This window comes from Zalophus californianus, chromosome 6, assembly GCF_009762305.2.
Source record: "Zalophus californianus isolate mZalCal1 chromosome 6, mZalCal1.pri.v2, whole genome shotgun sequence".
Classification (NCBI taxonomy): Eukaryota; Metazoa; Chordata; class Mammalia; order Carnivora; family Otariidae; genus Zalophus; species Zalophus californianus.
The window spans coordinates 133,332,565-133,359,405 of record NC_045600.1 but is presented as its reverse complement, the minus strand read 5'-3'; the positions used below and the strand labels follow the sequence as shown (position 1 = coordinate 133,359,405).

Below are 26,841 nucleotides of genomic sequence, written 5' to 3'. Positions count from 1 at the left end.
TTCCAAGAGCACACTGCTAGGATGGAGAGAGCCATGATTTAGATCCAATCAAAATGAGTATGTCCCAAGCACCATTAAATAAATGCTTAATGTTAGAAAATGTAATTGCCTCAGAACTATTGGAAATAACACAACAGGAAAAAGTACAACGTGGTAGTTAAGAGCACTCAGCTCCATAGTCCAACTCAACCACAAATTTAATTATTAACAATTTTATTTTCTCATTTAAAATGTTCTTTTTTTATTATGTTAATCACCATACATTACATCATTAGTTTTTGATGTAGTGTTCCATGATTCATTGTTTGTGTATAACACCCAGTGCTCCACGCAGAACATGCCCTCTTTAATACCCATCACCAGGTTAACCCATACCCCCACCCCCTCCCCTCTTTGTTTTTCAGTTTGTTTTTTCAGAGTCCATAGTCTCTCATGGTTTGTCTCCCCCTCCAATTTACCCCCCTTCATTTTTCCCTTCCTGCTATCTTCTTTTTTTAAACATATAATGTATTATAAAGTGTTCTTTTGATTACTGTGTGATCATATATAATGATGTGCTCTGATATTTTTATTTACAACTATATGTAAATAAGACATGATGAGGAACTCTAGATGTGTGTCCTCATGCGTGTGTGCGTGTGCATGCATGTGTGTTTGAGAGTTTATACTGTAGCTGCTGGATGACAGTGTCTTATTCCTTTATTAAAATAGCAGCCAGTGCCCCATACATAATAAACACTCCATGAATGTTGGTTGAATGGATGTTTGAATTGATTAATCAATTCAGCAGTTTTAATTGATTCGGAACCCACAGTATGTTTGCCCACCTTGGCTTTCTGGGAATTGATGTAGAATGGAAATGAACCACTCACCAGAACTTTCTCCTGCTCATCCTTCTCAAACCACACACAAATGTTCACATGGGGGATGCTGCACTGGGGGGATATTTGTAATTCATGCATCTGACGTATCTCAGGTTCTATCCTCTTGCCTTTGTATAAAGCCATCGTTTGGATTCTGATTTAGGCTTCCTGGTCTGCCCTCCAGACCATGACAAGCTGCCTTATGTTGTAACATCACCCAACTGTAGTTTTGGGTGACAAATGCAAAGGATTCAGTTAGACTTTTAATGCTCATTTTGACTCCTGTTTCAATTCAATAAATCTTTGAGTATTTATTATATACAAGACACCATCCTATGGTTTATAAGAAATACAAATATAAATTATATATGCTTCAGAATTTCAAAGAGTAAAACTTGAACAAAATGACCTTGGTGACAGGCAAAATACATTTACTTGGTATTTATAGAACCAATTACAAAGCATTATGAAACCAGGTAACATAATGGCTTGTTCCAACCAGGGCAACCAGTGAGAAAGAAAAAAAAGAACATTCTTAGGGGCACTTGGATTAAGGCACTGAGAAGGAAAATATAGGCAGTTTTTTTTTTTTAAGATTTTATTTATTTGAGACAGAAAGAGAGAATGTGTGTGTACACACAAGGTGTGGGGGGCAGAAGCAGGCTCACTGATGAGCAGAGAGCCTGATGCAGGGCTCGATCCCAGGACCCTGGGATCATGACCCAAGCCGAAGGCAGCCACCCAACCGACTGAGCCACCCAGTGCCCCCATAGACAGTTTTTAAGAATGGTAAATTTTTGTGCCTGAAATATAGAAAATATGGTACAGAGAAAGAATAGTAAATATAAAGTTCAGGCCCTATTTTGATTTAATGCCCTTGAATAGCATACTAAGAGTTTTAGACTCTGTCTGTAGAGAGTGGGCAGATATAAAAGGCTTTGAGCAAGAGTGTATCACAGTAAGAACTAAGCTTTGGGTTATTACTTTGGCTTTGATATGAAGAATTAGGATGCAGGGAAAAATTATTATGATTAATATATGAGTTAGGAGTGTATTAGAGTAATCTGAGCCAGAGGCTGTAAACTGGCAAACAATAGGCACCATATTTGGTCCACTGTGTGTGGGTGTATGTGTGAGAGAGAGAGTTATTTGGTTGCTGGCTTTTCTCTTTTTCTTCTTTATTCCTCACCCTGGCCTTCCTCATTTTCAAAATCAGTTCTTTGTGCACAGCAGTTGTAACCAAATGGAGTGGTTACTTGGAGCCTTCAATTGCATAGATTTGAAAGCATTCCTAGGTCAGTGCAAAATCATATCCATTGTTTCTAGTGGCACATTACCTGCCATAAAAAAGACATTAATATAAACTATATTGTATATACAAAGGAGTTTATAAAACTGTGCATCTCTCTGTCCAATTTAAAGAATAACAGTAAGAAACACCTATATGCCTATCACCCAACTTAAAAATTAAAAATTCCCATTATTTTAGAAGTCCTTTCTTTGCCTCTTTATGATTGACTCCTTCTTCATCCCTCATCCCCAGAAGTAATGGTGACACTGAATGTTGTATCATTCACTCAGTAGCCATTGTAGTTTTGCCACCTTTGTATCTGTCTCGGAACAATGTAATTGAATTTTGTCTGTTTTTTGAAGATTTTTATCAAAGCCATCACTTAATACTTTAGTATCTTACTCTTTGGCTTGCAGATTCACTCAATATTGTTTTTGACATTTATCCGTCATCTTCATTCTGTATGACATTTAACTTTACAAGTAAATTATTACTGTTGTTATTATTTTTTTTTAGAGAGAGAGCATGCAAGCAGGATGGGGGAGGGGCAGAAGAAGAGAATCTTTAAAGATTTTATTTTATTTTTTTAAAAGATTTTTATTTATTTATTTGACAGAGAGAGAGCAGAAGCAGGGGGAGCAGTAGGGGGAGGGAGAGGGAGAAGCAGACTCTCCGCTGAGTAGGGAGCCCAATGCGGGGCTCGATGTCAGAATCCTGGGATCAGGACCTGAGCTGAAGGCAGATGTTTAACTGACTGAGCAACCCAGGTGCCCCTTATTTTTTTAATTTTTATTTTGAGAGAGAGAGAGAGAGAGAGCGAGCATGTGGGTGAGGGGCAGAGAGTGAGGGAGAGAGAAAATCCCAAGCAGGCTCCATGCCCAGCACAGAGCCCAACATGGGGTTCGATCTCATGACCCTGAGATCATGACCGGAGCTGAGACCAAGAGTCAGACGCTTAACTGACTGAGCCACCTAGGCTCTCCTATGAGTAAATTGTTTTATTTATCCATTCTACTTTATTTTTTTATTTTTAATTTTTTTATTGTTATATTAATCACCATACATTACATCATTAGTTCTTGATGTAGGGTTCCATGATTCATTGTTTGTGCATAACACCCAGTGCTCCGCGCAGAACGTGCCCTCTTTAATACCCATCACCAGGCTAACCCATCCCCCACCCCCCTCCCCTCTAGAACCCTATCCATTCTACTTTAGAGAGACATTTGGATTGATTCCAGGTTTGGGTTGTTTTTTTTTTTTTGGCTATTATGAAGAGTGTTCTTGAAGATATTGGCATCCATTTCATCTGGTGGGCATGTGCAAGAGTTTAGAGTCATGGCTCCTAATGTGTGGTGCCTAACCGCAGCATCAGCATCACCTGGGAACTTTGTAGAAATGTAATTTCCTGGGCCCCACCCAAACCTATGGAACCAGAAATTCCGGGAGTGAGGCCCAGCAACCTTGTTTAACCAGCCCCCTAGTACTTCTCATGTACAATGATGTTTGAAACCCATCGCTCCCAGATTTATACTGAGGAGTGGAGTTCTGGCTTATCTGATCTATACATTGTGTTTAGTTAATGCCAACCATTTCGCAAGTGATTGAACATCAGACATCAAATAAAAGTTTATCATTGTTCTGCATGTTGGGAGACTCTTGGGATTCTCTGACTTTTTAAATTTTATCCATCTGATGTGTGAAGTGGTACCTTGGTATGGTTTTAATTTGCATTTTCCTCATTACAAGTGAGTCATATGTTTGGGGGTCTTTGTACTCCTTTTTGTTCTTCCTTACCACCTACCTTTTTATTCATTTATAGAAGTGCCTTATATAAATTCAAAGATAGAAATTCTTTGTGAGAGAAATATCTTCTCCACGTTTGTGGCTTAGTTCTTCACTCTGTATTAACTTGTGATAAAAAAATTCTTATATTTCATGTCAGATTTATCAGTTATTTTTTCTGTGGTTTATGCAGTTTGTGTCATTATTGAGGATTGTTCCCTATCCCAGAGTCATAAAGATATTCTTTATTTTTTCATAGTTTTACTTTTTACATTAAAATTTTTAAAAAGATTTTATATATTTGACACACAGAGAAGAGAGAGAGAGCACAAGTAGGTAGAGCGGCAAGCAGAGAGAGAGAGGGAGAAGCAGACTTCCAACTGAGCAGGAAGCCCGGTGCGGGACTTGATCCCAGGATCCTGTGATCATGACCTGAGCTGAAGGCAGACGCTTAGCCAACTGAGCCACCCACGCACCCTGACATTAAATTTTTAAAGCTACTTTTAATTACATTGTTGTGTTCTGGCTATCCAATTAATCTAGTTCCCAGTTCTTGAATCTCCTACTTTTTTCCCAGTCATCTGCAATTTTCAGAAAGTCACAGATCAGGTTTCCCATATGTGGGTGGGCTTGCCCATTGGTCTCTTGTCTGTATCTGTAATTTATACAAACATCATTTGGCTTTAGCATGATTCTAATTTGTTTTTAATTTTCAGGAATGCCTTGGCTATTCTTGGCTTTTTGCCCTTCCACATAAAAGTTGGAATTGATATGTTGTATTCCACAAAAATAGAGCAAGACAAAACCAGTATTGAAAAATAAGTCACTCTCAAAATTGGTTAACTGTCAAAATCAAGATTTGAAAAATTACAGCAAAATGAAGCCAAATTAATTATAAATAAAAATAAGAGCAAAATCAATGAAGTAGAATATATGTGTAAAATAGAAGGGAAAATAAAATTAAAAATTGTCTCTTCAAAAAACTTAGTAAAATTGATTATTTTCTGAGAGTTTTCAATGTACAGAATAAAGGCACAAGTAAACAGTATCTGTCATTAAAATGAGAAAAAACCTAGATGAAGCAGAGATTAAACATAAGAAGATACTATGAAATCTTATGCTTAAAATGTTAAAAAGGTATGAAATAGACAAAACTTGTAGAATAGCATATCAAAGTGACTGAAAAAGAATGAAAACTTGAATGAGCCTATAACCATTAAATAACTGAATCAGTAGTTTAATATCTTTCCAGAAACAAAACAAAACAAAACAAAAAAAAACACAAGGCCCGGCAACTTTAGAGGTAAATTTTACCAAACTTTCTAGGATCACATAAGTCCTATCGGACATACATTCCTTCCAATTGTCTTCTGGCTCTTACTACTTTTTTTGGAAGAGTCAGTTGTCAGTTTGATTGTTCATTGGAAGGACATGCTTTTTTTTTTTTTTTTTTTTTTCCCTCCCCAGTGTCTACTTTTCAAACTTATTTTGGTCATCAGTTATGTTGTTTTGCTCTGAGGTGCCCACATGTGGTTTTCTTTCTTGTCATCATATTTGAGTTTCTTTAATTCTGTAACTTCACATCTTTTATAACTTTTGGGAATTCTCATTCAATATCATTTATAGCTTTTGCTCTATTCTTTCTTTCCTCTCCCCTCCTGGATTCCAAATTTTTACATATAAATTAAACTTTTCTCAGTGTGCCATGGGGCTTTTGGACTGTATTTTCTTAGCATATTTCTCCGTTTTCTACCAATACACCAAATCATGAATCTTCTCTTTTTGGTTCTGTTATTAAATTCATTTCATGAGTTCGTCCTTTTACTTACCCTTTTTTTAAATTTCTAGCCTTCCATTAGATTCTGTTTTAGAGATTCCAGTTCTCTGCTGATATTCTGCATGCTGTTACCTGTTTTCCTGTACATATTAATCATAACTATTTTAAAATTCATATCCGGTGACTCTAACATCTAAATCACCTGCTTGTTCTGGTTGTCTGTTTTTCCTCTTGATTTTTGGTCATTCTTTTTTATCCTAACCGTGACTAATTATTTTTATTAAATACTGGATAAGATGTATTAAAATGTTACAGGGGCTATGGAACTGTGTTGTATCCCACTAGAGACGATATAGAGGAGGCAGTAAGAGTCTAACAGGTCTGTATGATACAATTAAGGTTGAAATGATCCAAGGTAGGATTTCAAGAATTTTGAGGATGGGTGTATTCCTAGTTACCCCTATGCTTAGTGCATAGCCTTCAGGTGTCTTAATAAAAGCCTGTCCTGTTTACTACGAGAGCCCCTTCTTTCCAACTACTCCTTCACAATCAGTGAGATCGCCAAAAGCTTTTAGTTCTCACTTTCTGCTTGGTCTCAACCTTTCACCCTAAGCATGCATGTCTTAGAAAATCATAAATTTCTCAGGAGAAATGCATGGAGAATGTTGGGCTTGAATCTCTCCTGTTCATTTTGTTTCTCAAGTCTTCGCTGCCATAGTTTCTATATACTCCAGTTTTTAGCTCCCTAGATTATTAAAATAGAAGCAAGCCCTAAACTGCTACTTCATGCCCAGTCACTGTGTTGTCCCATATAGTGAATTGGCCAAAACAAAACAAAACGAAACAAAAATTCCTGAAGGAGATAAAGCAGTAGCAAACCAAGCTTCACCCCATTGCATTTTTCTTCCATTCTTGATCTTGTCTCCATGCACCCACGGTGCCTTTATTGCTCTCAGATGTCTTCAAGCAGATTTTGTTTATTTGGGTGTAGTATCCAGTCTTCACAGTTGTTTTTTGGGTTTTTGTTTGTTTTGTGTGAGCTTTGTTTTTTTTACGGGAAGATTGAGGTAAAGCTTCAACTTCATGCTGAAAAGCAGACATTTGTGTTTCTCCTTAATATACAGGCTTAACATGAGGATATCTTAGAATTCTTTAAATCCAACCATACTGCTCCAAATCTGTGGGTTTTACTGACACCTATTTTAGTTCTAGATCGTCTCATTACATAAAAATTAGCCTTTTTTGGTAAGTAAATGTTTATTTAGATAGGTGTACATTTATCATTGCTTTTGAGCACATACATCCTTGCATGCAGCCTTTGGACCAGGAACAATTTTCCTTCTCTTTAAAATAAACCTTCTTATGTATGCTTTCATGAGGGTCTTTTGGTCATAAACACTGCTAGCTCATATATTTCCAAAAATGTCTTTGATTTGTTATTAGGATAATTTACTAGATACACTATTCTAAATTGAAAGACTAAAATTTGTATGTGTTACACTGTCTTTTTGCTTTGCTTGTTGTACTGAGATCCACTCAAATTGCTTTTTCTTTGTAATTGAGCTATTTGTTTTCTCTTTAGCTGCTTTTAAGTGTTTCTTTTCTCTTCCCTGGTGTTTTTCAGTTCTACTATGGCATTTTTAGGCCTAAATTCTTCATTTACCCTGGTAAGGATTTTCTTTTCTTTTCTTTTCTTTTCTTTCCTTCTGTTTCTTTCTCTCTTTCTCCTTCCTTCCTTCCTTCCTTCCTTTTTTGTTTCCTATATGGGCATCTTTCAACAATTTTGGAAAATTCTCAGGCATTTTATCTTCATATATTGCTTCCTTCCCATTCTATCATTATCTCTTTCTCCCCACCCTGAACATTTTTCCTATCACCAGTATCTCTTAACTTCTCTTATATATCTGTATCTTTGTCTCTCTTGTCTACATTCTGAATAATTTCTTTGGAATCATTTCTCAGCTCACTAATTTTCTCTTCAGCTGCTTCTAATCTGTTAATCAGTACACCGATTGTGTTTAAATTACATTCTTACCACTTTATATTGTTCCTCACCAATAATCCAGCTCAAATTCCATGGCCCATCTTTAAAATAATTTCCTTTCCTTCTCTACCTTTGTTATATTCAATTAGCAAAGCCTTAGGTAAGCACAGCTATTGAAAAAAAACATTTAGTGCCTCTTCACAGATGTAATACATTTCTATAATCCATTCTCCTTTCCTCTCTTCTAGATTATGTTATAATGTCTGTCCTCAAGCTCTAATTCCTCTTCCCTATCCTTACTCAGATCATGACTATGGTTGACATAAGTGCCATTCTTCTGCTCACAGCCTGCCAACAGCTCAGCCACTCCCTTAGAATAAACTTCAGAGACCTTACAGCTGTGGTCCAGGCCCCTAAAGACTGACTTCTGTTCCTTTTTCTAACTGTCTTACTCACTCTGCTTCAGCCACAGGGGTTCTTGCTATTCCTTGCACATACTAGGCATACTCCCACTTTCAGACCTTTGGATCAACTGTTCCTTTTGACCAGAAACACGACTGAACTGGATTTCCACACTTCCTCCAAGGACTTGGCTCACATGTTGCTCTCTCCACAAGGTCTTCTCTGGCCGCCCCCACTTATAATTGCACCCCTTTCCCTGTTGCCTCAAAGTCCCTTCTTTTCATCCTAGATTGTTTGGTTTATTTTTACATGCCAGTTTTTATCATCTGATATATAATAAATAGTTTGCTTATTTATTTTACCTATCTCATCCCTAATCCCCAAATGTAGGTTCCATTAAGGCTGTTTTTTTATTGTTGATGTTGTTAGGTGTGGTGGTTGGTTTGCTGGTTTTGTTCACTCTTGTGTCTAAATCAACATGGTTCAGCTCTTTTCTGGCTGGAACCATGGAGGATACAGAAGAGAAGAAAAGGAAGTTTCCTGCTGTGCCAGCAACCCATAAGGAAAAACAGAACCATTTCACAGAGTTGAAAATCAAGCATCTGAGTAAGAAGTTTGCCCAAAAGATGCTTTGAAAGGTAAAGAGGAAGTTTATCTATGAAAAAGCTAAGCATTACCACAAGGAATAGAGGCAGATGTACAGAACTGAGATCAAATAGCTAGGATATCAAGAAAAGCTGGAAACTTCTACATACCTGCAGAACCCAAATTGGCATTTGTCATCAGGATCAGAGGTATCAATAGTGTGAACCCAAAGGTTCAAGGATTGTGGAACCATATATGGCATGGGGGTACGCAAACCTGAAGTCAGTGAATGAATTGATCTACAAGTGTGGTTGTGCCAAATTAACAAAAAGTGAATTGCCCTGGTAGATAACACATTGGTTGCTCAATCTCTTGGTAATTATGGCATCATTTGCACGGAGGTTCTGATTCATGAGATCTATACTGTTGAAAAATGTTTCAAAGAAACAAATAACTTCTTATGGCTCTTCAAATGATCTTCTCCATGAGGGGGAATGAAAAAAAGAGCACCCATTTTGTAGAAGGTGAAATGGGCTTACTAAAAGGATGAACTAAGGTATCTACCATGATTATTCTTGTAATCTGGTCAGTTAATAAATGACTATTTGAAATTGAAAAAAAAATTAAAAACAATAAATCAACATGGTTCATAGTGTTGAACAAATGTTTAATGAAGGGAAAATGAACAATGAATTTATACATGAAGTAAAGCAGTGACAGTAAGATGGAGTTAGTATGTAGTGCTCTGGGATGGGTTGAAAAGGAAACACATCCAAGGTGAAGAAATGCTCAAGGAATAGCTTTCTAAGTGAGTGAAGGGCATGTTCAAAAGCAAAATCCTGAACACCATTTCATGTATGGGGTCTGCAAATAGTGTATCTTGATTGTGAATCTAGAATTTGTGGTGAATATTGGTTTATGAATTATAGTCAAGTATAGGCCAGTTCAAGGAATATAAATCTTAAATATAAAGCTATCATGTCTAAGTGTCATCATGTAGACCAGGAAGCAATAGAAACTTTTATTAAGATGAATGGACATGATAAGACCTGGAGGTGTTTGTACAACACTCTTTTTTTCTCCTTTCACATCAATAGAGGCAGTTACACTTTTTTGGGAAGGAGCTACTTACTGATTTGTTAGAACAATGAATGTGTACTTGGTCAAATTAAAAACAGATTCTTATATTACTGTCTCTTTGTTTAACCTTGGAGTTCTTTGGAATAGAAGTAGCATAACTTTGTTTCATCTTTACCTAATACCTTTATTCTAAAATAATCATGTGTATGAGAATCTCTCCTCAGATTATGCCCTGGGCTGACAGGATGGTTATTCATAAAGACTATATGATTATTTCAAGAGACACTGTTTTTAAATATTTTAACTTTAATTGTAACAAACGAACTGATTTTCACAATATTGGGAAAGAAGTGTGTGTCTATTTTTTTTTGTTGTTGGTCATAAGGCAAAGACCACTTCAGTGATTTTTACTGAAGGTCCCCTCTTCAGTATTTTGCAGATGAAACACCTTCTAACCCCTTTGAATAGTCAGTAAAAGTTCTTGAACCTTGAAGCAGTAGTGCCTTAACCAAGATGAATCAAGTAGCCCTTCCTTCGTGCTTCTTGGGATGTTGCCTGTCAGTATGATTTTAACTCAGTGGCCTAGTAAGTTTGGAGTTTGGGCTGGTAGCAAGGAAGGTGAATATTGGGTTAATTTTCATCTGTTTTCCTTCCAAGATATCTGTTCATTTTTACTCTGACTTTAAGCCTTAACTGTATTTATGAAATGAATCTTGACCTCTTTATTCTCAATGTTTGAGGTGTAGGAATGGGTGACTTAGAAAGTAAAGTGTTCAATGGAAAAATGTCTGTTCATATCTTCTGCCCATTTCTTGATTGGATTATTCTTTTGGTGTTGAGTTTGATAAGTTCTTTATAGATTTTGGATACTAGCCCTTTATCTGATATGTCATTTGCAAATATCTTCTCAGACCTGTACCTCTGAAACAAATAATACGTTTTATGTTTAAAAAAAAAAAAGAAGAAGAAGATAGTAGGAAGGGAAGAATGAAGGGGGGGAGTTGGAGGGGGAGACGAACCATGAGAGACTATGGACTCTGAGAAACTGAGGGGTTCTAGAGGGGAGGGGTTGGGGGGATGGGTTAGCCTGGTGATGGGTATTAAAGAGGGCGCGTAGTGAATGGAGCACTGGGTGTTATATGCAAACAATGAATCATGGAACACTACATCCAGAACTAATGAGGTAATGTAAGGTGGTTAACATAATAAAATACAATTTAAAAAAGAGAAAATAAAGTGTTCATTACTGAAACTTGATATAAAAGTTTTTAAGTAATTTTCTACCAAAAGTGAACTTTTTTTTATCATGTGCTTAATATATTTATGCCATCTTAAGTCATCCTACACAGTAGAATAGTAATTTAAGATTACCTAGTTAATCTGACCAATATTGGGCCAAAGTGATACTGTAAACAATAATCATATTAACCTGACCTGAAGCTCAGCAGTGGATCTAGTTATTTATGAGAACAAACATAAAAAAATCCATCATTTTGTATGAGCAACCCTATCAAAACATACATATTGAAATGAGGATCTTTTTTAATCTTTAATTTCTTTTAACATTACTTTCATGGACAGTGTGTAGTTGACAAATGGCAAACACTAATCCCTGTAATCATACTTTGTATGTTTGTTTTGTTTGTCTCAACAAATGTAGTGTTTTTAGGAGTCATTCAGAGACTTGGCTTCATGTAATCTGGCTATTTCTTAGTCTTAAATCTACTCACAAGGGACAGGACAGAATCTTAATATAATTTTAAATGAGGCTATTGGGGAAAAGAGCAGTGCCATTGTACTTGGTATCCCAAGTTAAATACTTGTAAGTGAGGCATCCTCTTGGACGTATAGAAGATAATTTAATGGCCATTGGGTTGGTTGATTACATAATTATTTACAAATCACTTCATAATGAAACCTGAGGAAAACATAGTCCTATTCTTTAAAACTTTTTGTGATGTAAGATAACATCCTTCTCATGTCATACCTAATTAAATAATACCTAGAGAGTTTGTGAAGTGTTTATGACAGTGCTGGCTAAGTTCATCAATCACAGCTCCTTTGGAACCATGGCCTCTCTCACACATATCTCTATCTTTAACATTTTACCTAGAAAAACATGAAGTCCCTTTATGAATCACTTTTTCCTCATCTGAGATTTGGCATGTATATATATTTTTATCTATTCTTATAAAAATTTTGACAAATTTTGAAGCAAAGAGTGAAGAAATATTTGTAGCTGAAGATTTAAGATTTCTTAATGTTACGTTTTGGGAGAAGATACAAACTGGGTCACCTTTGCATCTGCATCGTGGAATGTAGGAAGGACACCCACGTGATAAAGTAAGAAGCTTTCTTGGTATCAGAGAAATAGAGCTTCATGTACTGGTTCTGACATTTTGTAGGTGTTTTAATTTGGGGCAGTGTTGCATTGAATGGATATATTACATTCATGTGTTGGTGGAAATTTGGGCTCTTGCCAGTTTTGCTGTTATTTGGTATAACTGCTATGCTCTGAACATTTGTGAACAAGTCTTTGTGGGACATACATTAAATGTTACATGCTAAATTTCTACATTTTGGAGTAGAAAGGCCATGGATTATAGTAGGTATGCTCAAGTTTTTGAGAAACTTCCAGGTGGTTTTCCAAATCAATTGTATCATTTTGTATTTCTACCTGGAGTGTTTGAGAGATCTAGTTGTTCTACATTCTGTCAATACTTTCTCTCTTGTCGGTGTTTTCAACTGTAGCCTTTCTGTTATGCATGCACTGGTATTTCCCAGGAGTCTTTATTTGCATTTACTTGATGGATAATCATTGCATATCTTTCTGTGTGCTTTTAGGTATTCACATACATTTCTGTATGTGTGAAGGGCCTGGCCAAATCTTTTGCTCATTTTTATTGGATTATCTTCTTGTTAAGTTATAAGAATTCTTTAAATAATCTGGATACAAGTTGTCTTTCAGTATATGTATAGATAATATTGTTCCCCATTTTGTGACTTTTTCCAGTTCTTAGCTGTCTCTTTCAAAGAGCGAATGAAGATTGCTGCCAGTAAACTCCATTTTTTTCTTATTTACATTATTCTTTGTACTTTTTGTATCTTAAGAAATGTCACCCAGGATGGCAAAGGTTTTTCCTCAGATGTTTTCTTAGAAGTTTTAAAGTTTGAATATTTATATTTAAATATTATAATCCATTTAGGGTTATTTCTTGTATATGGTAGGTGGTAAAGATTAGTGATTTTCTTTTTTCCCCATATCCAATTGTTCCAGTGCCATTTGTTGAAAAGACTTGTATTTCTCCCATAGAGTTACCTTGGCAACTTTCTTAATTAACTGCACGTGTGTGGATGTATTTCTGGACCTATTTTCTGTTCCATTCATCTCTATGCCTATCATTTTGCCAGCACCACACTGTCTTCATTACTATAGATATGTAAATTGTGAAACTAGGCAGTGTAAGCTTTATTTGTTATAATTGCTTTAATGATCCTGTCACTTGTACTTCCAGATAATATTTAGAATCATCTTTTCAATTTCTACAAAATTAGGATTGTTTGCATCTACAGATTAGTTTATAGACAACTGCCATGTTAACAATATTGAGTCTTCCAACCCATGAATTAGTGGCATATCTATCCACTTATTTTATAATGCAATCTTTTATAATTTACAGTGAAGAGATCTTGCTCATATTTTGTGAATTTTATTTGTATATATTTATGGATTTTGATGATACCATAAATGGAAATTTTAAAATGTCATAATCCAGGGGTTATTTTTGCTACTAGCATATAAAAACGGAATTTACTTAAAAAAATAACTTTATACTCTGACTTTGCTGGATTTAATTATTTCTAGGATTTGTTTTGTAGATTCTTTAGAATTTTCTATGTTAAAAAATCATGTCATCTATAGAAATAGTTTTGATGTTTTCCTTTTTGATATTTGTGCTTTTTATTTCATTTCTTTTACTTTATTGAAGTGGTTTTGAACATTTAGTCTAATGCTGAATAGAAGTAGTGAGAGCAGACATCCTTACCTTTTCCCTAATTTTCGAAGGATATTTTGCAGTTTTTATTCTCATCTCTGCTTTTTTATGCTTATAGTATTATTCCTGTATTAACATTTAATGTAACTATTGATATTGTTGGATTTAGATAACCATTTTATTATTTTCCATTTGTCTACTGTGTTCCTTATTCCTGTTTCTCTTTTTGTGCCTTTTAATGTTCCATTTTAACTCACTGCAGTATTCTTTCAGTGATGGTTCTAGGGATTAAGGTGCATGTGTGTATGTATAATCTCCCTTAACTTTTGATAGTCAATTTAGAAGTATTATTGAATCACTTCACCTAAAACATAGAAACATTGCAGTTCATCTAAGTCCATTTATCCAGGTAGGATCCAGGGATCCTACGTCCTTTATATTTTAGTTTTCATATATATTACATTTAAGTACATTATATAGCCCACCAGGATGATGCTGTAAGCATAGCTTTAAACAATCGTATGGATTCTAGAGAAAATAAAATTAAAAAATAGTGCACTCTCTCTCTCATTCTCTCCCTCTCAAATAAATAAAAATCTTAAAAAAAATAAAAAATAGTCTTTAATATTGTCCTGTGTATCCACCATCTGATGCACTCCTCTGTTTCTTCCTAAAGTTTGAGTTCAGGTTTCAGTTCAAGTTGAGAAAAGACACCCTTCATTTTGAAGAACTCCTTTAGCATTTATTGATACGGAGTTATACTGGCAAAAAATTCTTTTAATTTTCTCTTATCTAAATCTTTACTTCATCTTCACTCATGAAGGATATTTTCACTGGGTACAGAATTCTGGGTTGACAATTTTTGTTTCTGTTATTGTAGTTCATTTTAACACTTTAAAATCATTGCAGTGTCTCTTTGCCTCCATAGTTTCTAATGTGAAATCCATGTCCATTCAAATAGTTCTGGTCACAAACATTGTAGTGTGATGTTTGTGTGATTAAAATATAGTGTGTGTGATTACAATATAGATGCCTAAGCCTGGTTTTCTTTTCTTTTTTTTTTTTTTAAGTTCCATCAGTTTTTTTTAATTCTCTTTGATTTTTTATCTTGGTTTTCTGTTATCCTTTCTGCAGGTTGCTTCTTCAACCCCTTCATTTTCCTGGTTTGTAGTTTGCTTAGGTCTTGCTTCTGCATATGAATCCTTCCATAAGTTGTACCAAAAGTATCATGGGAGACATTTTTCTTCTTCTTTGGCTTGAGCGCTTTTGGCATTTTCATAGATAATTTATAAAGATCATCTGATGTCAGATGTGTCCTCCTCAGAACCAGATCCAATGAGGGCCCTATCTCTTCCAATTCAATCCTTGGTGTTCTACAACCAGATTTCTTCAACAGCAACTTATAGCTTCGAAAGTAAATCTTCCCATTCAATGCAGTGAAGTGCAGAACATACTCTAAACCAGCCAGGCGGATATTTGTTACTGTGGGGCCTCTGAAGAAATCAATAAGAAGACTTTTTAGCTTTCTGTAGTCTTCTGTTACATCAAAATCATCACCAGCAAATATTAACATGGGTTTTGTTCCCTCGGGACATTTACTATTCTTAATATCTTTTAGAGAGACAAACTTCTCGATACCCAACTCAATCATATCCAGCACATGGTAGTCATACATACGACCTATTACTAGATTATTTGGCCGCTTCTTATTATGGGAGCCAAACATAAATAAAGAACAATCTGACTTCTTTGAAAAGAATTCCAATGATGTCTGATCCTCAAATGGTCTTGTAATGTTTTTCTTTTTATACAGAACTCCATACGGTTTTTTCAGTGCATACACATCTTTAAGTACTTGTGTCACCATGGAATTTGCATTTCCCCCTTTAATCAGCATAGCATTTTTAATATTTTCACTGAGTTTCGGTTCTCTCTTCTCAAGGAATCTCTTGGTTCTTTTCGTTTTGGGCTTTACAACTCGATCCAAAGCGTCCATGGCTACCGCAACGCGAATCCCAGGAACGCACATGCTAAGCCTGGTTTTCTTAAATGTATTCTGCTTGGGTTTCTCTAAAAAGTGTTCAGCCATTAGTTCTTTACATAAGTTTTAACTTATTTCTTTCTCTGAGATTCCAAAGACCTATGTTAGAACTTCTGAAATTATCATGGGCCACAAATAGTCCATTCACTTTTTCCAAACATTTTTCTCTTTCAGATAAGATTTCATTTTTAAGATTTTATTTATTTATTTATTAGAGAGAGAAAGAGAATGGGGGAGGAGCAGAGGGAGAAGGACAAGAAGACTCCACACTGAGTGCTGAGCCTGACATTGGGCTCAGTCCCGTGACCCTGAGATCATGACCTGAGCCAAAATCAGGAGTCAGATGCTTAACCAATTGAACTACCTAGGTGCCCCAGATAAGATTTCTTTTGATATAACTTTATGTTCACTGACTTTTTCTTCTTAATTCTGCTACTGAGCATATCCACTGAATCTTTTGAAAATTTTAGATACCATATTTTTTTAGATGGGCACTTTTAACTTTTATTATTTTTTATATTTTCCTCATATTCACTAATTATCATTCATTATATTAGTTTATTTTCCTTTACCTCATTGAGCATATTTTAATAGGTGGTTTAAAGCTCTTGTCTTATAATTCCATCATATAATTCACCCTTCAACAATAGCCAAATTATGGAAGGAGCCCAAATGTCTATTGACTGATGAATGGATAAAGACAATGTGTGTATGTATGTGTGTGTGTGTGTGTATAGTGATATGTGTGTGTGTGTATATATATATAATGGAATATTAGTCATCAAAAAGAATGAAATCTTGACATTTGCAATGATGTGGATGGAGCTAGAGAGTATTATAAGTGAAATAAGTCAGAGAAAGACAAATACCATGTGATTTCACTCATGTGGAATCTAAGAAATAAAACAAATGAACATAGGGGGAAAAGAGGAAAACCATGAAACAAACTCTTAACTCTAGAGAACAAACTGATGGTTACCAGAAGGGAGGTGGGCAGGGGGTAGGTGTGGGGATGGGTTAAATAGGTGATGGGGATTAAGGAGGGCACTTCTTGTGATGAGAACCGGCTGTTGTATAGAAGCTTGGATCACTAAATTGTATATCTGAAACTAATAGTCTATGCTAACTAACTGGAATTTAAATAAAACTTGGAAGAAAAAAAACCATAATTCACCTTGAAGTTGTCATCTGTTGATTGCCTCTTCCTTGAAAATGGATTACATTTTCCAGACTCTTTGTATGTCAAGTGATTTTTAATTGTGTCTTAGGTATTAGTAATGTTATGCAGTGGAGACCCTAGATTCTCCTACATTCATTCAAATAAGGTTGATTTTATTAAGAAGACATTTAATTTCATTAAACTCAAAGTGTAAATTCTGCCACACTTCCTCTGGGTAGCAGCTCTGGTCCCAGTTAAGACTGCCTTGAGTCCGCCCCACATCTATGGCAGAGACTGCAACAGAGTTCACATACAGAATTTGGGGTTTTCCTTTGCTTGCTCTCTCCTTCCAATGTACTTCTATACCATCTAGTGGCCCAGATTGTCCCCAGCTTCTTTGCCTGTTTCGTCCATTCAGAAAGATGGCAAATCTTTCTTTTGAGTTTTAACCAACTGGTACTACCATTGTGACTACAGCTGCTCTTGAGAGAGAAATGCATAAACATTGCAGTGACCCTATGTGGATCTGATTTCTTCTTTAAGCTTTGAACTCCCCTGCAAAGTTTAATAACCTTGAATCAGAATCTCAGGTCTATTTACCAACTATCGGAGTCTACCAATTATCACTGGTCTTTTTTTAAAACTTGTTTTCAGGGTATTAGTATTATTAATATTATTATTTTGCTGGAAGGTGTTTATTAGGAAATTCTTCATTACAGAGGTAGGAATTAGACATTTTGTTTAAATTTTTGTTTTTATGTAAGCTCCACAACCAGCATGGGGCTTGAACTCACAACTCTGAGATAAAGAGTCACATGCTCTACCCACTGAGCCAGCCAGGCACCCCTTTAAAATATTTCTAAAGGGACTAGTGTCTCACTCTGAAAGTTATGAGTCCTTTAAATGGATATTTAAATGCTGCTCAATTTTTGTTATAAAACACTTTCTGGTATTAACTATGCTTGATAGAGGCAAATGTTATGGCAAAGAATGTGTTTATCTAACAACAGACTTCTAATATTAATTGATGTACAAGTAATTCTGTTAAGGACATTTTATAAATAGCTTTATGATGAAGAAAATAAATTAAAAACATTCTATTTCCTAATTTTTCCCAATAGTTTCATATCAGCCTCTTTTCACTTGAAGTTATATTTAGCAATATAAAAAAATAAAATTTCACTTATCTGGTAGATAGACATTAAGGAATAGTAACCAGTTAGAACACAGTCCTAAAAGAACTTTAAAAATGAGGAAAGACAAATAGGTAACAATTAAGAAAATACCTAGCTTTATCTAGTAGAGAAATGACTGTACTATTTTCTCTGCTTTTCTCTGTTCATATCAAAGCAAAACAAGACATAAAAGTAAAAGAAACCTTTAAAAAGAAAAGTATAGGAAAATATAAATTAGAAAACAGTAAATAAAGCCGATAAAGCACACCAGAGTAATAGCCTGGAGGAAATCAACAACATAATAACATGCATTGATTCAAAAAGCATTTTAAAAATTCTGTACTTATAAAAAAAAAGGTGTAGAGATTTAGCACCAAAAGAACATGTAAGTAACACCTAGATTGGAAGGCAAAAAAAAAGCATTGTCATGATTTGCAGTTTATATGATTTTCCACATCAGATCACCAGAAGGATAGATTTGAAATCTCCTACAGTTAATAAGAGGGGTCCGAAATAATGAAAACAACATACAAAAATCCATGCCCAGAAGTAACCAATTAAAGTATATAAATTTAAAATGCCCTCATTCATAATAGTATCAAAACTCTTGTTACACGGAAAAATAATAAAAAAATGTAAAATCAGTATGATGAAAGTAATAAAATATTTTGAGATATAGAAAGGTCCTGAATATATGGAGAAATAAATAATCTTTATGATTTGGAAAGCCAATATCAAGATGTCAGTTCTCTCTAAATTGATATATACATTCAAGGCTATCCCAGTGAAAATTTCACCAAGAATTTTATGGAACATTACAAATTGTTTCTAAAATACATGCAGAAGGGTAAAGAGCAAAGAACTATCCAAGATAATTTTGAAGGTGAAATAATACAGACTTGCTCACTCAGAGGTCATCTGGTTATTATACTACAGTTAAAGATGTGGTCTTGGTAAAATAGAAATATGTATCAATGGACAGGATTAGAGTGCCCATAAACAACAAACACACCCATGTGGGAATTTGGTATGTAGCAGAAGTGGTAATGGAAACAGTGAACAAAAACAGGGATTGGTACCACAATCTAGTTGCAAAAGTTGGCTATCTGTAGGGGAAAAGTACAAATTGGATGCTTGTTTCCAACTGTAAACCAAAAGAACACCTGAGACAAAAAATAAGGAACACACACATATATAGTTATCTTTTAGGAGAAAACATGATGAAATAACTTTTATCATCTCAGAGTAGAATATGATTCCTTAAGTGGAACATTGAACATTAAGAGAACAAACTCTAAGGTTGAAGATGAGTATGTTTGACTACATTAAAAAGTAAAACCATGGTTTCATCTTAAGTTTTCAATGATGAGAGTATAATGGATAAATTACTGAACATTCATTTGAATGCAGTACCATATATCAGTTACAATGAATATACTTCTTTAACAAGATTTATTTATTTATTAGCATGAGTGGGGGAAGAGGGAGAGGGAGAAGCGGGCTCCCCGCTTAGCAGGGAGCCTAATGCGGGGCTTGATCCCAGGACACCAGGATCATGATCTCAGCCGAAGGCAGATGCTTCACTCACTGAGCCACCCAGGTGCCCCTAAAAATGAATATACTCGATTTATACCTACACCATCAACAGATCTATGGAACATATATTGAATAAAAAAATTACAGAATTATGGGAACATTTTGATGCTGTTTATGTTGTTTCTAAAATCTTAGATGTCCTCAGATGCAAGGGTTCACATCCGTTTTCAGATATGGTGGCCTCTGGTAATGGGAGGAGTAGGTTAAGGGTAGTCGCTGAAAGGTTGACAGTGGGAACCAATTATCTGAAGTGTTTTATTTTTTAAAAAGACTAATACATAAATTGGAAAGAAAACTGACCACACATTGGCAAGTCTTAATGCATGCAGGTGCATGGGTATTTGTTAAATTAGTCTATGTTTATTTTTTTCATTCTTGGAATATATGACATGAAAATATTATCCTCAGTATAGAGAAAGAAAGAATGGAGTGTACCAAAATAATAGTACCAAAATAATCCTGATACCAGAACCTGAAAATAATATAAAAAGGAAACAATAGCACATGGGTGTCTATGCAAAACCTTTTCACGTGTTAGCAAATAAAATACAAAGTACATTATAAGACCATTACAGCCCACTAAAGGGGACGTTTCTTCCAGAAATACAAATTCACTTCAATATTAGGGAATTATAAATACGATATACCATGTTGAGATTCTAAAATGAGAAGGAAAAAACCCTCCCTATTTCAGAAAATAGTGAAAGAACAATTAGTTAATCATTCACCCTCTTCCATTCTTGATTTTAAAGAAATAATAAGAATTAAATAAATCCTAGGGCGCCTGGGTGGCTCAGTCGTTAAGCGTCTGCCTTTGACTCAGGTCATGATCCCAGGGTCCTGGAATCGAGACCCATGTCAGGCTCGCTGCTCAGCAGGAAGCCTGCTTCTCCCTCTCCCACCCCCCTGCTTGTGTTCCCTCTCTCGCTGTGTCTCTCTCTGTCAAAATAAATAAATAAAATCTTAAAAAAATAAATAAATCCTTGTTAAAATTGATAAAAATATTTTTCAAATATTTTCATAAAGAGGATTCATAAATATTTTTAAAATATTAAGAATAATAAAATGCTTATATGTAAACTTTCTAGTTTTCTTAAAAAGGTTTATTTGCATATTCTTAATACAAAATGATTTATATAGCTCAACCTAAAAGTCAACATCATGCTTAATTGTAAAACAATAGAAGCATTTTTGTAAAATTCAGGAGCTAGACAATATCCCTCTCAACATTTTTATTTAAAATTGTTTAGTTAGTAGTAATGAAAGTAAGTATACATATTAGAAATTAAGTTATAGATACTAGACGAGAGGAAACAGGAGCAGTTCTTTATTTGTAAATTGTATGACTATATTCTTAGAAACCCCCCAAAAGTGAAGTGAAAGGCTATATGAAGTAGTAAGAAAATTCAGTAAAGGTACAAATTTAAAAAAATTAATATGTACAAATTATTAGATTTTATTTATCTGCTTGAAATATATAATGGGAGAAATGATTAAATTTAGAATAGCAAACAAAAAAGCAGGAAATACATATAATATCTACAAAAGTAAAAACTTCAGCATGGTATAAAATGTTTTTAGTAATAAGTAAAACAGTATTGCTTTGAGAAAGGGGGAGATTCAGTATTTAAGATGCAATAAGTTGCCTCTTCTAGGTTGATGTAAACATGTGACTTTTTCAAGCACTTACAAGCACTAGCAGCCAATAACCACAGATCATCTTTTTTTCATCCTCTGGACCACCTGTGAATTGGAAAAGACAGTGAGGCTCAGGTTGTGAAATCATTTCCCCATGATTTCACTCTTGCCTCATGTTGTAGTTATCATGGGTTGTTTTCTTATTTGTCCTAATTTGCTTATTCCTTGGAGGTAGGGCCATGTCTTATTTATGTCTCCTATGACCATTGTCACATAGATACTTGGATTCAAACCCAAGCTCTTGCTTGTCCTTCTGTAGGACAGGGTCACAAATCCAGAGGCTGACAGCAATTGGGCAGGTAAAGCAAGTACCTCGTCTTATGTAGGCCTTCCATCATTTCCCTGTGACCATCCAGCCTCAAAATTGGAAAATTTTAAGTTTTTTAAAGAGACTTTGGCTATCTGACGTTTTTATCTGAACTATTTGGATTTTTAAACATTGGCAGCCAATTTGAAAAGTAATCACTCTCTACAGTTCCAGTAAACCTTACTATTGGCAAAATTTGGTCTCTGGCCTGACTCTGAGACCTTGGATTTTTTCCATACTACTTTCCTAAATTCTGGTAAATCTCAGGGCAAAAAAATGAATACAGTTGATGGGGTAATGGGATTTTCAGGTATGTGACTGGTCTACTCATTTCTGTATCTTCCTCATTCTACTGCCGATTCTAAAACTGGTGTGTGTGTGTGTGTGTGTGTGTGTGTGTGTGTGTGTGTGTGTGTGAACCTGTCTGCAACTGTTCCTAAAAGCTGCTATAGAGTGTCCTAGATTTAATTTCCTTAAGTCAATACGAAGGATTTTAAGATTACTCCCCTACTGATTTTCCAAGCAACGATTTTGTCTTGTCTTCCACTCAGGTATTTTTAGTCACTGTCTGGAATTTTGAACTGTACATGATCCCCCTGGCATTGTTGCTACTCTTCATCTACAATTTCATCACACCCACAAAAGGGAAGGTTGGCAGCATCCAGGACAGCCAGGTGAGCTAAGATTCCAGTAATTGTGACATTTGACCAGAGGAAAAAAAATGTGTTAACAACAACCAACCACCACCAAATCATGACCCAAGTCCACTTGATTTGAGACTTGAGGAGAGCAACATTGCACATACATTTATGTGATAGTGGGGATCTTTTATTAGGTTATAACTCGGAGTCATCCATCTATGTTATGTTCTGAGCCTTGGCCTACATTCTTAGCATGAGGAGGGCCCTATGGTGCTTGGTCATCTTTATCATGGTGGCAGCATATTTCGGTGCCCATCTGGTTATCTGTAAGGTTCCTATGTATAACGTTCTCAACCACTGAAAAAAGCCTTTGGCATCTCCTTGAGCTCCTTCAGGGCATGGAAAGCGTCTGGGAGGCTGCCTTAGGCCTCTCCACCCAGACATCCTGTGCAGTGTTCACTTCTCGCCTAAAGCCTTCAGAGGCTTGCCAGCTCCCAGGGAAATCAGAGAGTGGGTGGGCATGGACAGCTCAATTTTTGGGTGCCCAAGTCCTGAAAATCTCAAGCTTCCCGTGGTCTTGAAGGAAGCAAAAGCAAGACATCCCCTAGCATCTACTTATCATGCTTACTGTCTGACTCAGCTTCTCCTATTCCACTTAGCCCAGAGGATCTTTTCCTGGTCTGGGTGAACAAGAACTTGTATTTGTAGACTTGCTTTATGGCATTATCTTGGACCTCCAGATTCAAGAAACAGATTTTTAGAACAAAAATCTAAGATTCTGAGACTTGATACTAGAGGACCTTCACATTGGGTTTCTCAAGACTCCAAAGCTAATGATCTTCACCCATTTTTCCATACAATGCTATTATTTTTTTTTTAAATCTCTGAAATAATGGATATTAAACGGATGTTCTGGTATCATTTGGGGGTAGAAGGGAAGTAGAGAAAATGAGTCTTTTGGCAGGGAGTAAAAACCTCAAGCAAATTCAAAATTTTATTCTGTTTGATATTTGATTGTTTAATGGAGTAGGCATGGACATATATCAATAATGAGGGACCTAACGATGCTAGAACCAACTAATAAGTAAATAACTTTAAAGTACAGGATTGTGTAAGGACTAAGTTACACACAGATACGGATGAGGGAACTTTTCACAGAGAAACATGTTTAGTAAAAAATGCTGTCAACTCACATTTTTACAATTTTCAATCAGATTTTAGTTTTCCTGCTATATACATGGTATGTATGCATTTGTAGGCAGGTATATATACATGTATATGTGGGTACATAAGAATACTTAATAGCATGGAGGATGTTAGGAGAAGGAAGGGTAAAATGAAGCGGGGGGGAATTGGAGGGAGAGATGAACCATGAGAGACTGTGGGCTCTGAGAAACAAACTGAGGGTTCTAGAGGGGAGGGGGATGGGAGGTTGGGTTAGCCTGGTGATGGGTATTAAAGAGGGCACGTACTGCATGGAGCACTGGGTGTTATACTCAAACAACAAATCATGGATCACTACATCAAAAACTAATGATGTATTGCATGGTGACTAACATAACATAATAAAATTAAAAAAAATAAAAAGAGTACTTAAGTGAATGTGCTTATAAATGTTTGTATGTATAAAATCTTTTTAATTTACAGTACACTTTCAAATTCATTACCTATTTTAATCTTGATAACACAACCATGAAGGAGGCAAGAATTACCATTTCTATTTTATGCTTGAGGAAAGTAAGGCCCAGAGTAGCAAGGTGATTTTCCCAAGGTCACACAGCAGGATGTGCTTGAACAGTGTCCCAAGCTGGGCTTCTAACTCCTAATTACAATGTTCTTCCTCCCATAACGTGTTTTTATTATGTGTTTTTACCCATTTGCTTTCATGTGTGCTGCCAACGGTGAATAGGTGAGTTCTCCAGCATCCGTGGAATGTCCCACACAGTGCTAGCTGCAGCTCATGGGAATTCTGGGAGGTAATGGAGTACCAGTCTTGGAGAAATTGCTTGGTAACTGCTCAGTGGTTTTATGGAGTGTAGCAGAGTACTCTCTGGATACTTCAGAGTTACTCTTTCTTTAAGAACATGATATTGACAATTCTGTTTACTACTGGAAAGATGGCATCTAAACAGCATGCCTGACCTTTGCAAGGTGGTTGAGCAGAGAGGTAAGCATTCAGGCTGTAAACAGACTCTGGTTTTCTAATATTCAGCATTCTGTCTGAGCTATGGACCTCCCCCCACCGGACCGTGTTGGCTTTTAATTATTGCAGTGATACAATTAAAAGTTACCTGGTAAAAAGTCACGATTTCTAAACCAATCTGAACAAGCCTGTTCACAGCACCTGGTGGTGCTTTGGTCCCCAAACTAAAGCCAGGTGCCTGTTGGTGGCTATCAGAACCTGAGTTGGCTTCTCTTACCTGCCTCCAACCCCCTCCCCGAATCCCAGGGAAAACAATAATAATGTACAGAAACCTGTAACTTATTCTTGAGATTGATTATATTCAGACTAATGCATTTCCTACTGTCTAATGTTTCAGTAATGGCCCCAAAGGAAAAGAGCAGTCATTATAACAATGAGCCTAGCACAAACCAAGTATGGTGTTCTCAGCCTTAACATAGCAGTTGGCTCATTTGTCAGAATAAGAACAAACTGTTTACAGAAAGTAAAGCCTGGCAATGCATTTTTAAAGCTGGATGCCTTCAAAGGGCACTCGCCTAATAGCTTTATTTATAGTGAAGTTTTATGTAGATTATGCATATTTCTTATACTCTTGCCACAGTGTCCCTGAACTTTAAAAGCATTATTTTTTAAGAAGTTATAATGTGTTTAAAAACCACTAGTGCTTCAATTATGTAGAAAAAATGTAAAAAGTGTATATGGGTTTAATTTGCATTTAGTAATTTCAGGGGATGGTATATTAACAAATGGTGGCTTTCCCTTTCAGGAGAGCACCGACTTAGAGGAGGGGGACGATGAAGATGACAAGGTGAGTGTGCTCAGGGAAGCTCACGAAAGGGGGTCTTAATATTGTGAGCAGATAGCGCTGTTCTGGTTGAGTCAAACCGTTTTTGTTTTGTTTTGTTTTGTTTTGTTTTTAGTACTATGGGGTGTCCGGCATAGTAATGTTTGTGTAATTTATAAAGGATATCACTTTTTAAACATCTTAATCAGTGAGGATAAAAGGGGGTAAAATATAAGGAATTACTGAAATATTGTAAAAAGCGTACCTAGAGGAGGCCTGTCATTTGATGTGAGGGAAGATCGCAAGAGCCTGCCCCTTGGTGTATAAAAGGTAGATAAAAGGTAGTCTAGGAAGTCAAAAGTAAATCAAGTAAAATTGCTGTTCCTTTGCGCTCTGTGGGGTGGTCACCCACTTCAGAGCCTGTCAGTTTCCCAGCTGTTGCTGGCAATGTTTTCAGCTATATGTCTGTGTACATCTGTCCTTTTTCTTCTCCTGGGAGAATCTCTCAAATCTGCTGCTTTTGTTGTCATTACACTTTCAGACAAACCTTCTGGAATAAAATGAAAAAAAAAAAATGGAAATGCCAAATGAGATGCCACCAGCTTAATGGACTTCCAGCCTCCTAGAACCTGTGGGTGTATGGGGTTTGTGCTGGTTGTGTCTAGGAGGCTTGCAGGAGGGGAAACAGGCGAAAGGGGGGCTCTTAAGAGTTAAGTATCCAATATAAAATGTCCAGAAAATAGCAATGTATTAAAAAAAAAATACTGGCTCCATGACACACACAGCCCTAAAATTAATTGGGTGAGCCAGATGGTTTTGCCCGTTTGAAGCAAATTGGGTGGATTACAAAGTAAATCTATTTGTTGTGCTAAACTGATCATTAATAGCAAAATAATAAAATAAAGCATAATATTTTTTTAAAAAATGGAATTGACTCTTTGCAGAATAAGGTCACACAGATGCAGCTTCCTTCTTGATGAATCGATGTGTGTTACTTCTGAGTGATGTAACTCCTTGAGCATGAAAAATAGTCATAGCCAAGCTAACCTGCATGATGATGGGATGTTTTACCAAAAGAAGCATAAGTACTGATCAAGTTATTTTAAACTTTTACCAGGCAGAATTCTAAATTTTTGTACCAAGGCTTGGAAGTGAGGAAGATTTTCCTCTGTTTGGCTATGTCTGTTAAAATGAGCCCTCCGTAGAAGAGGGCGTCATCTGCCCTTTAGAGATCATTATGACCATGTGTTTTTGGCCCATCTGATAAAGGAGAACATCCAACAAGAAGGAAATGAATGAAAAGGTGGTGTGACCTGGCAAACAAGAAATTCAGGCCATGGAGTCTAGACCAGTGATTGTCACAAGCCAACCTTCTACAGAGGTGCCTCAAGGGTTGTCTGGGGGTCTGGGGGTCTGGAAGTAGAGCCAGTTGGGCTTCAAGCCTTCCTGGGCAAGGATGACTGAGTTGGAGCCATAACATCCCCATGGAAGAGCTT

At 36.0% G+C, this 26,841-nt stretch overlaps 2 protein-coding genes across 9 annotated transcripts in view; one reads left to right on the top strand and one right to left on the bottom strand.

Annotated features, from left to right (window-relative positions):
* Positions 1-26,841, top strand: part of MCTP2 (multiple C2 and transmembrane domain containing 2) — a 237,405-nt gene that overhangs the window by 172,283 nt on the left and 38,281 nt on the right. For 6 of the 8 annotated variants that reach the window (XM_027571097.2, XM_027571096.2, XM_027571102.2 and 3 more), the window contains 2 exons: positions 22,290-22,412; positions 25,328-25,369. In XM_027571097.2, the coding sequence (XP_027426898.1) occupies positions 22,290-22,412; positions 25,328-25,369 (165 nt within the window). Of the gene's footprint in view, positions 1-4,655; positions 4,724-22,289; positions 22,413-25,327; positions 25,370-25,886; positions 26,213-26,841 lie in introns of those variants that run through there. The other 2 variants (XM_027571100.2, XM_027571103.1) reach the window with 2 other exon arrangements.
* Positions 14,838-15,777, bottom strand: LOC113909673 (ribosome production factor 2 homolog). The gene has a single exon (XM_035728109.1). The coding sequence runs from the start codon at positions 15,756-15,758 to the stop codon at positions 14,838-14,840; it is 921 nt and encodes a 306-aa protein (XP_035584002.1). The 5' UTR covers positions 15,759-15,777.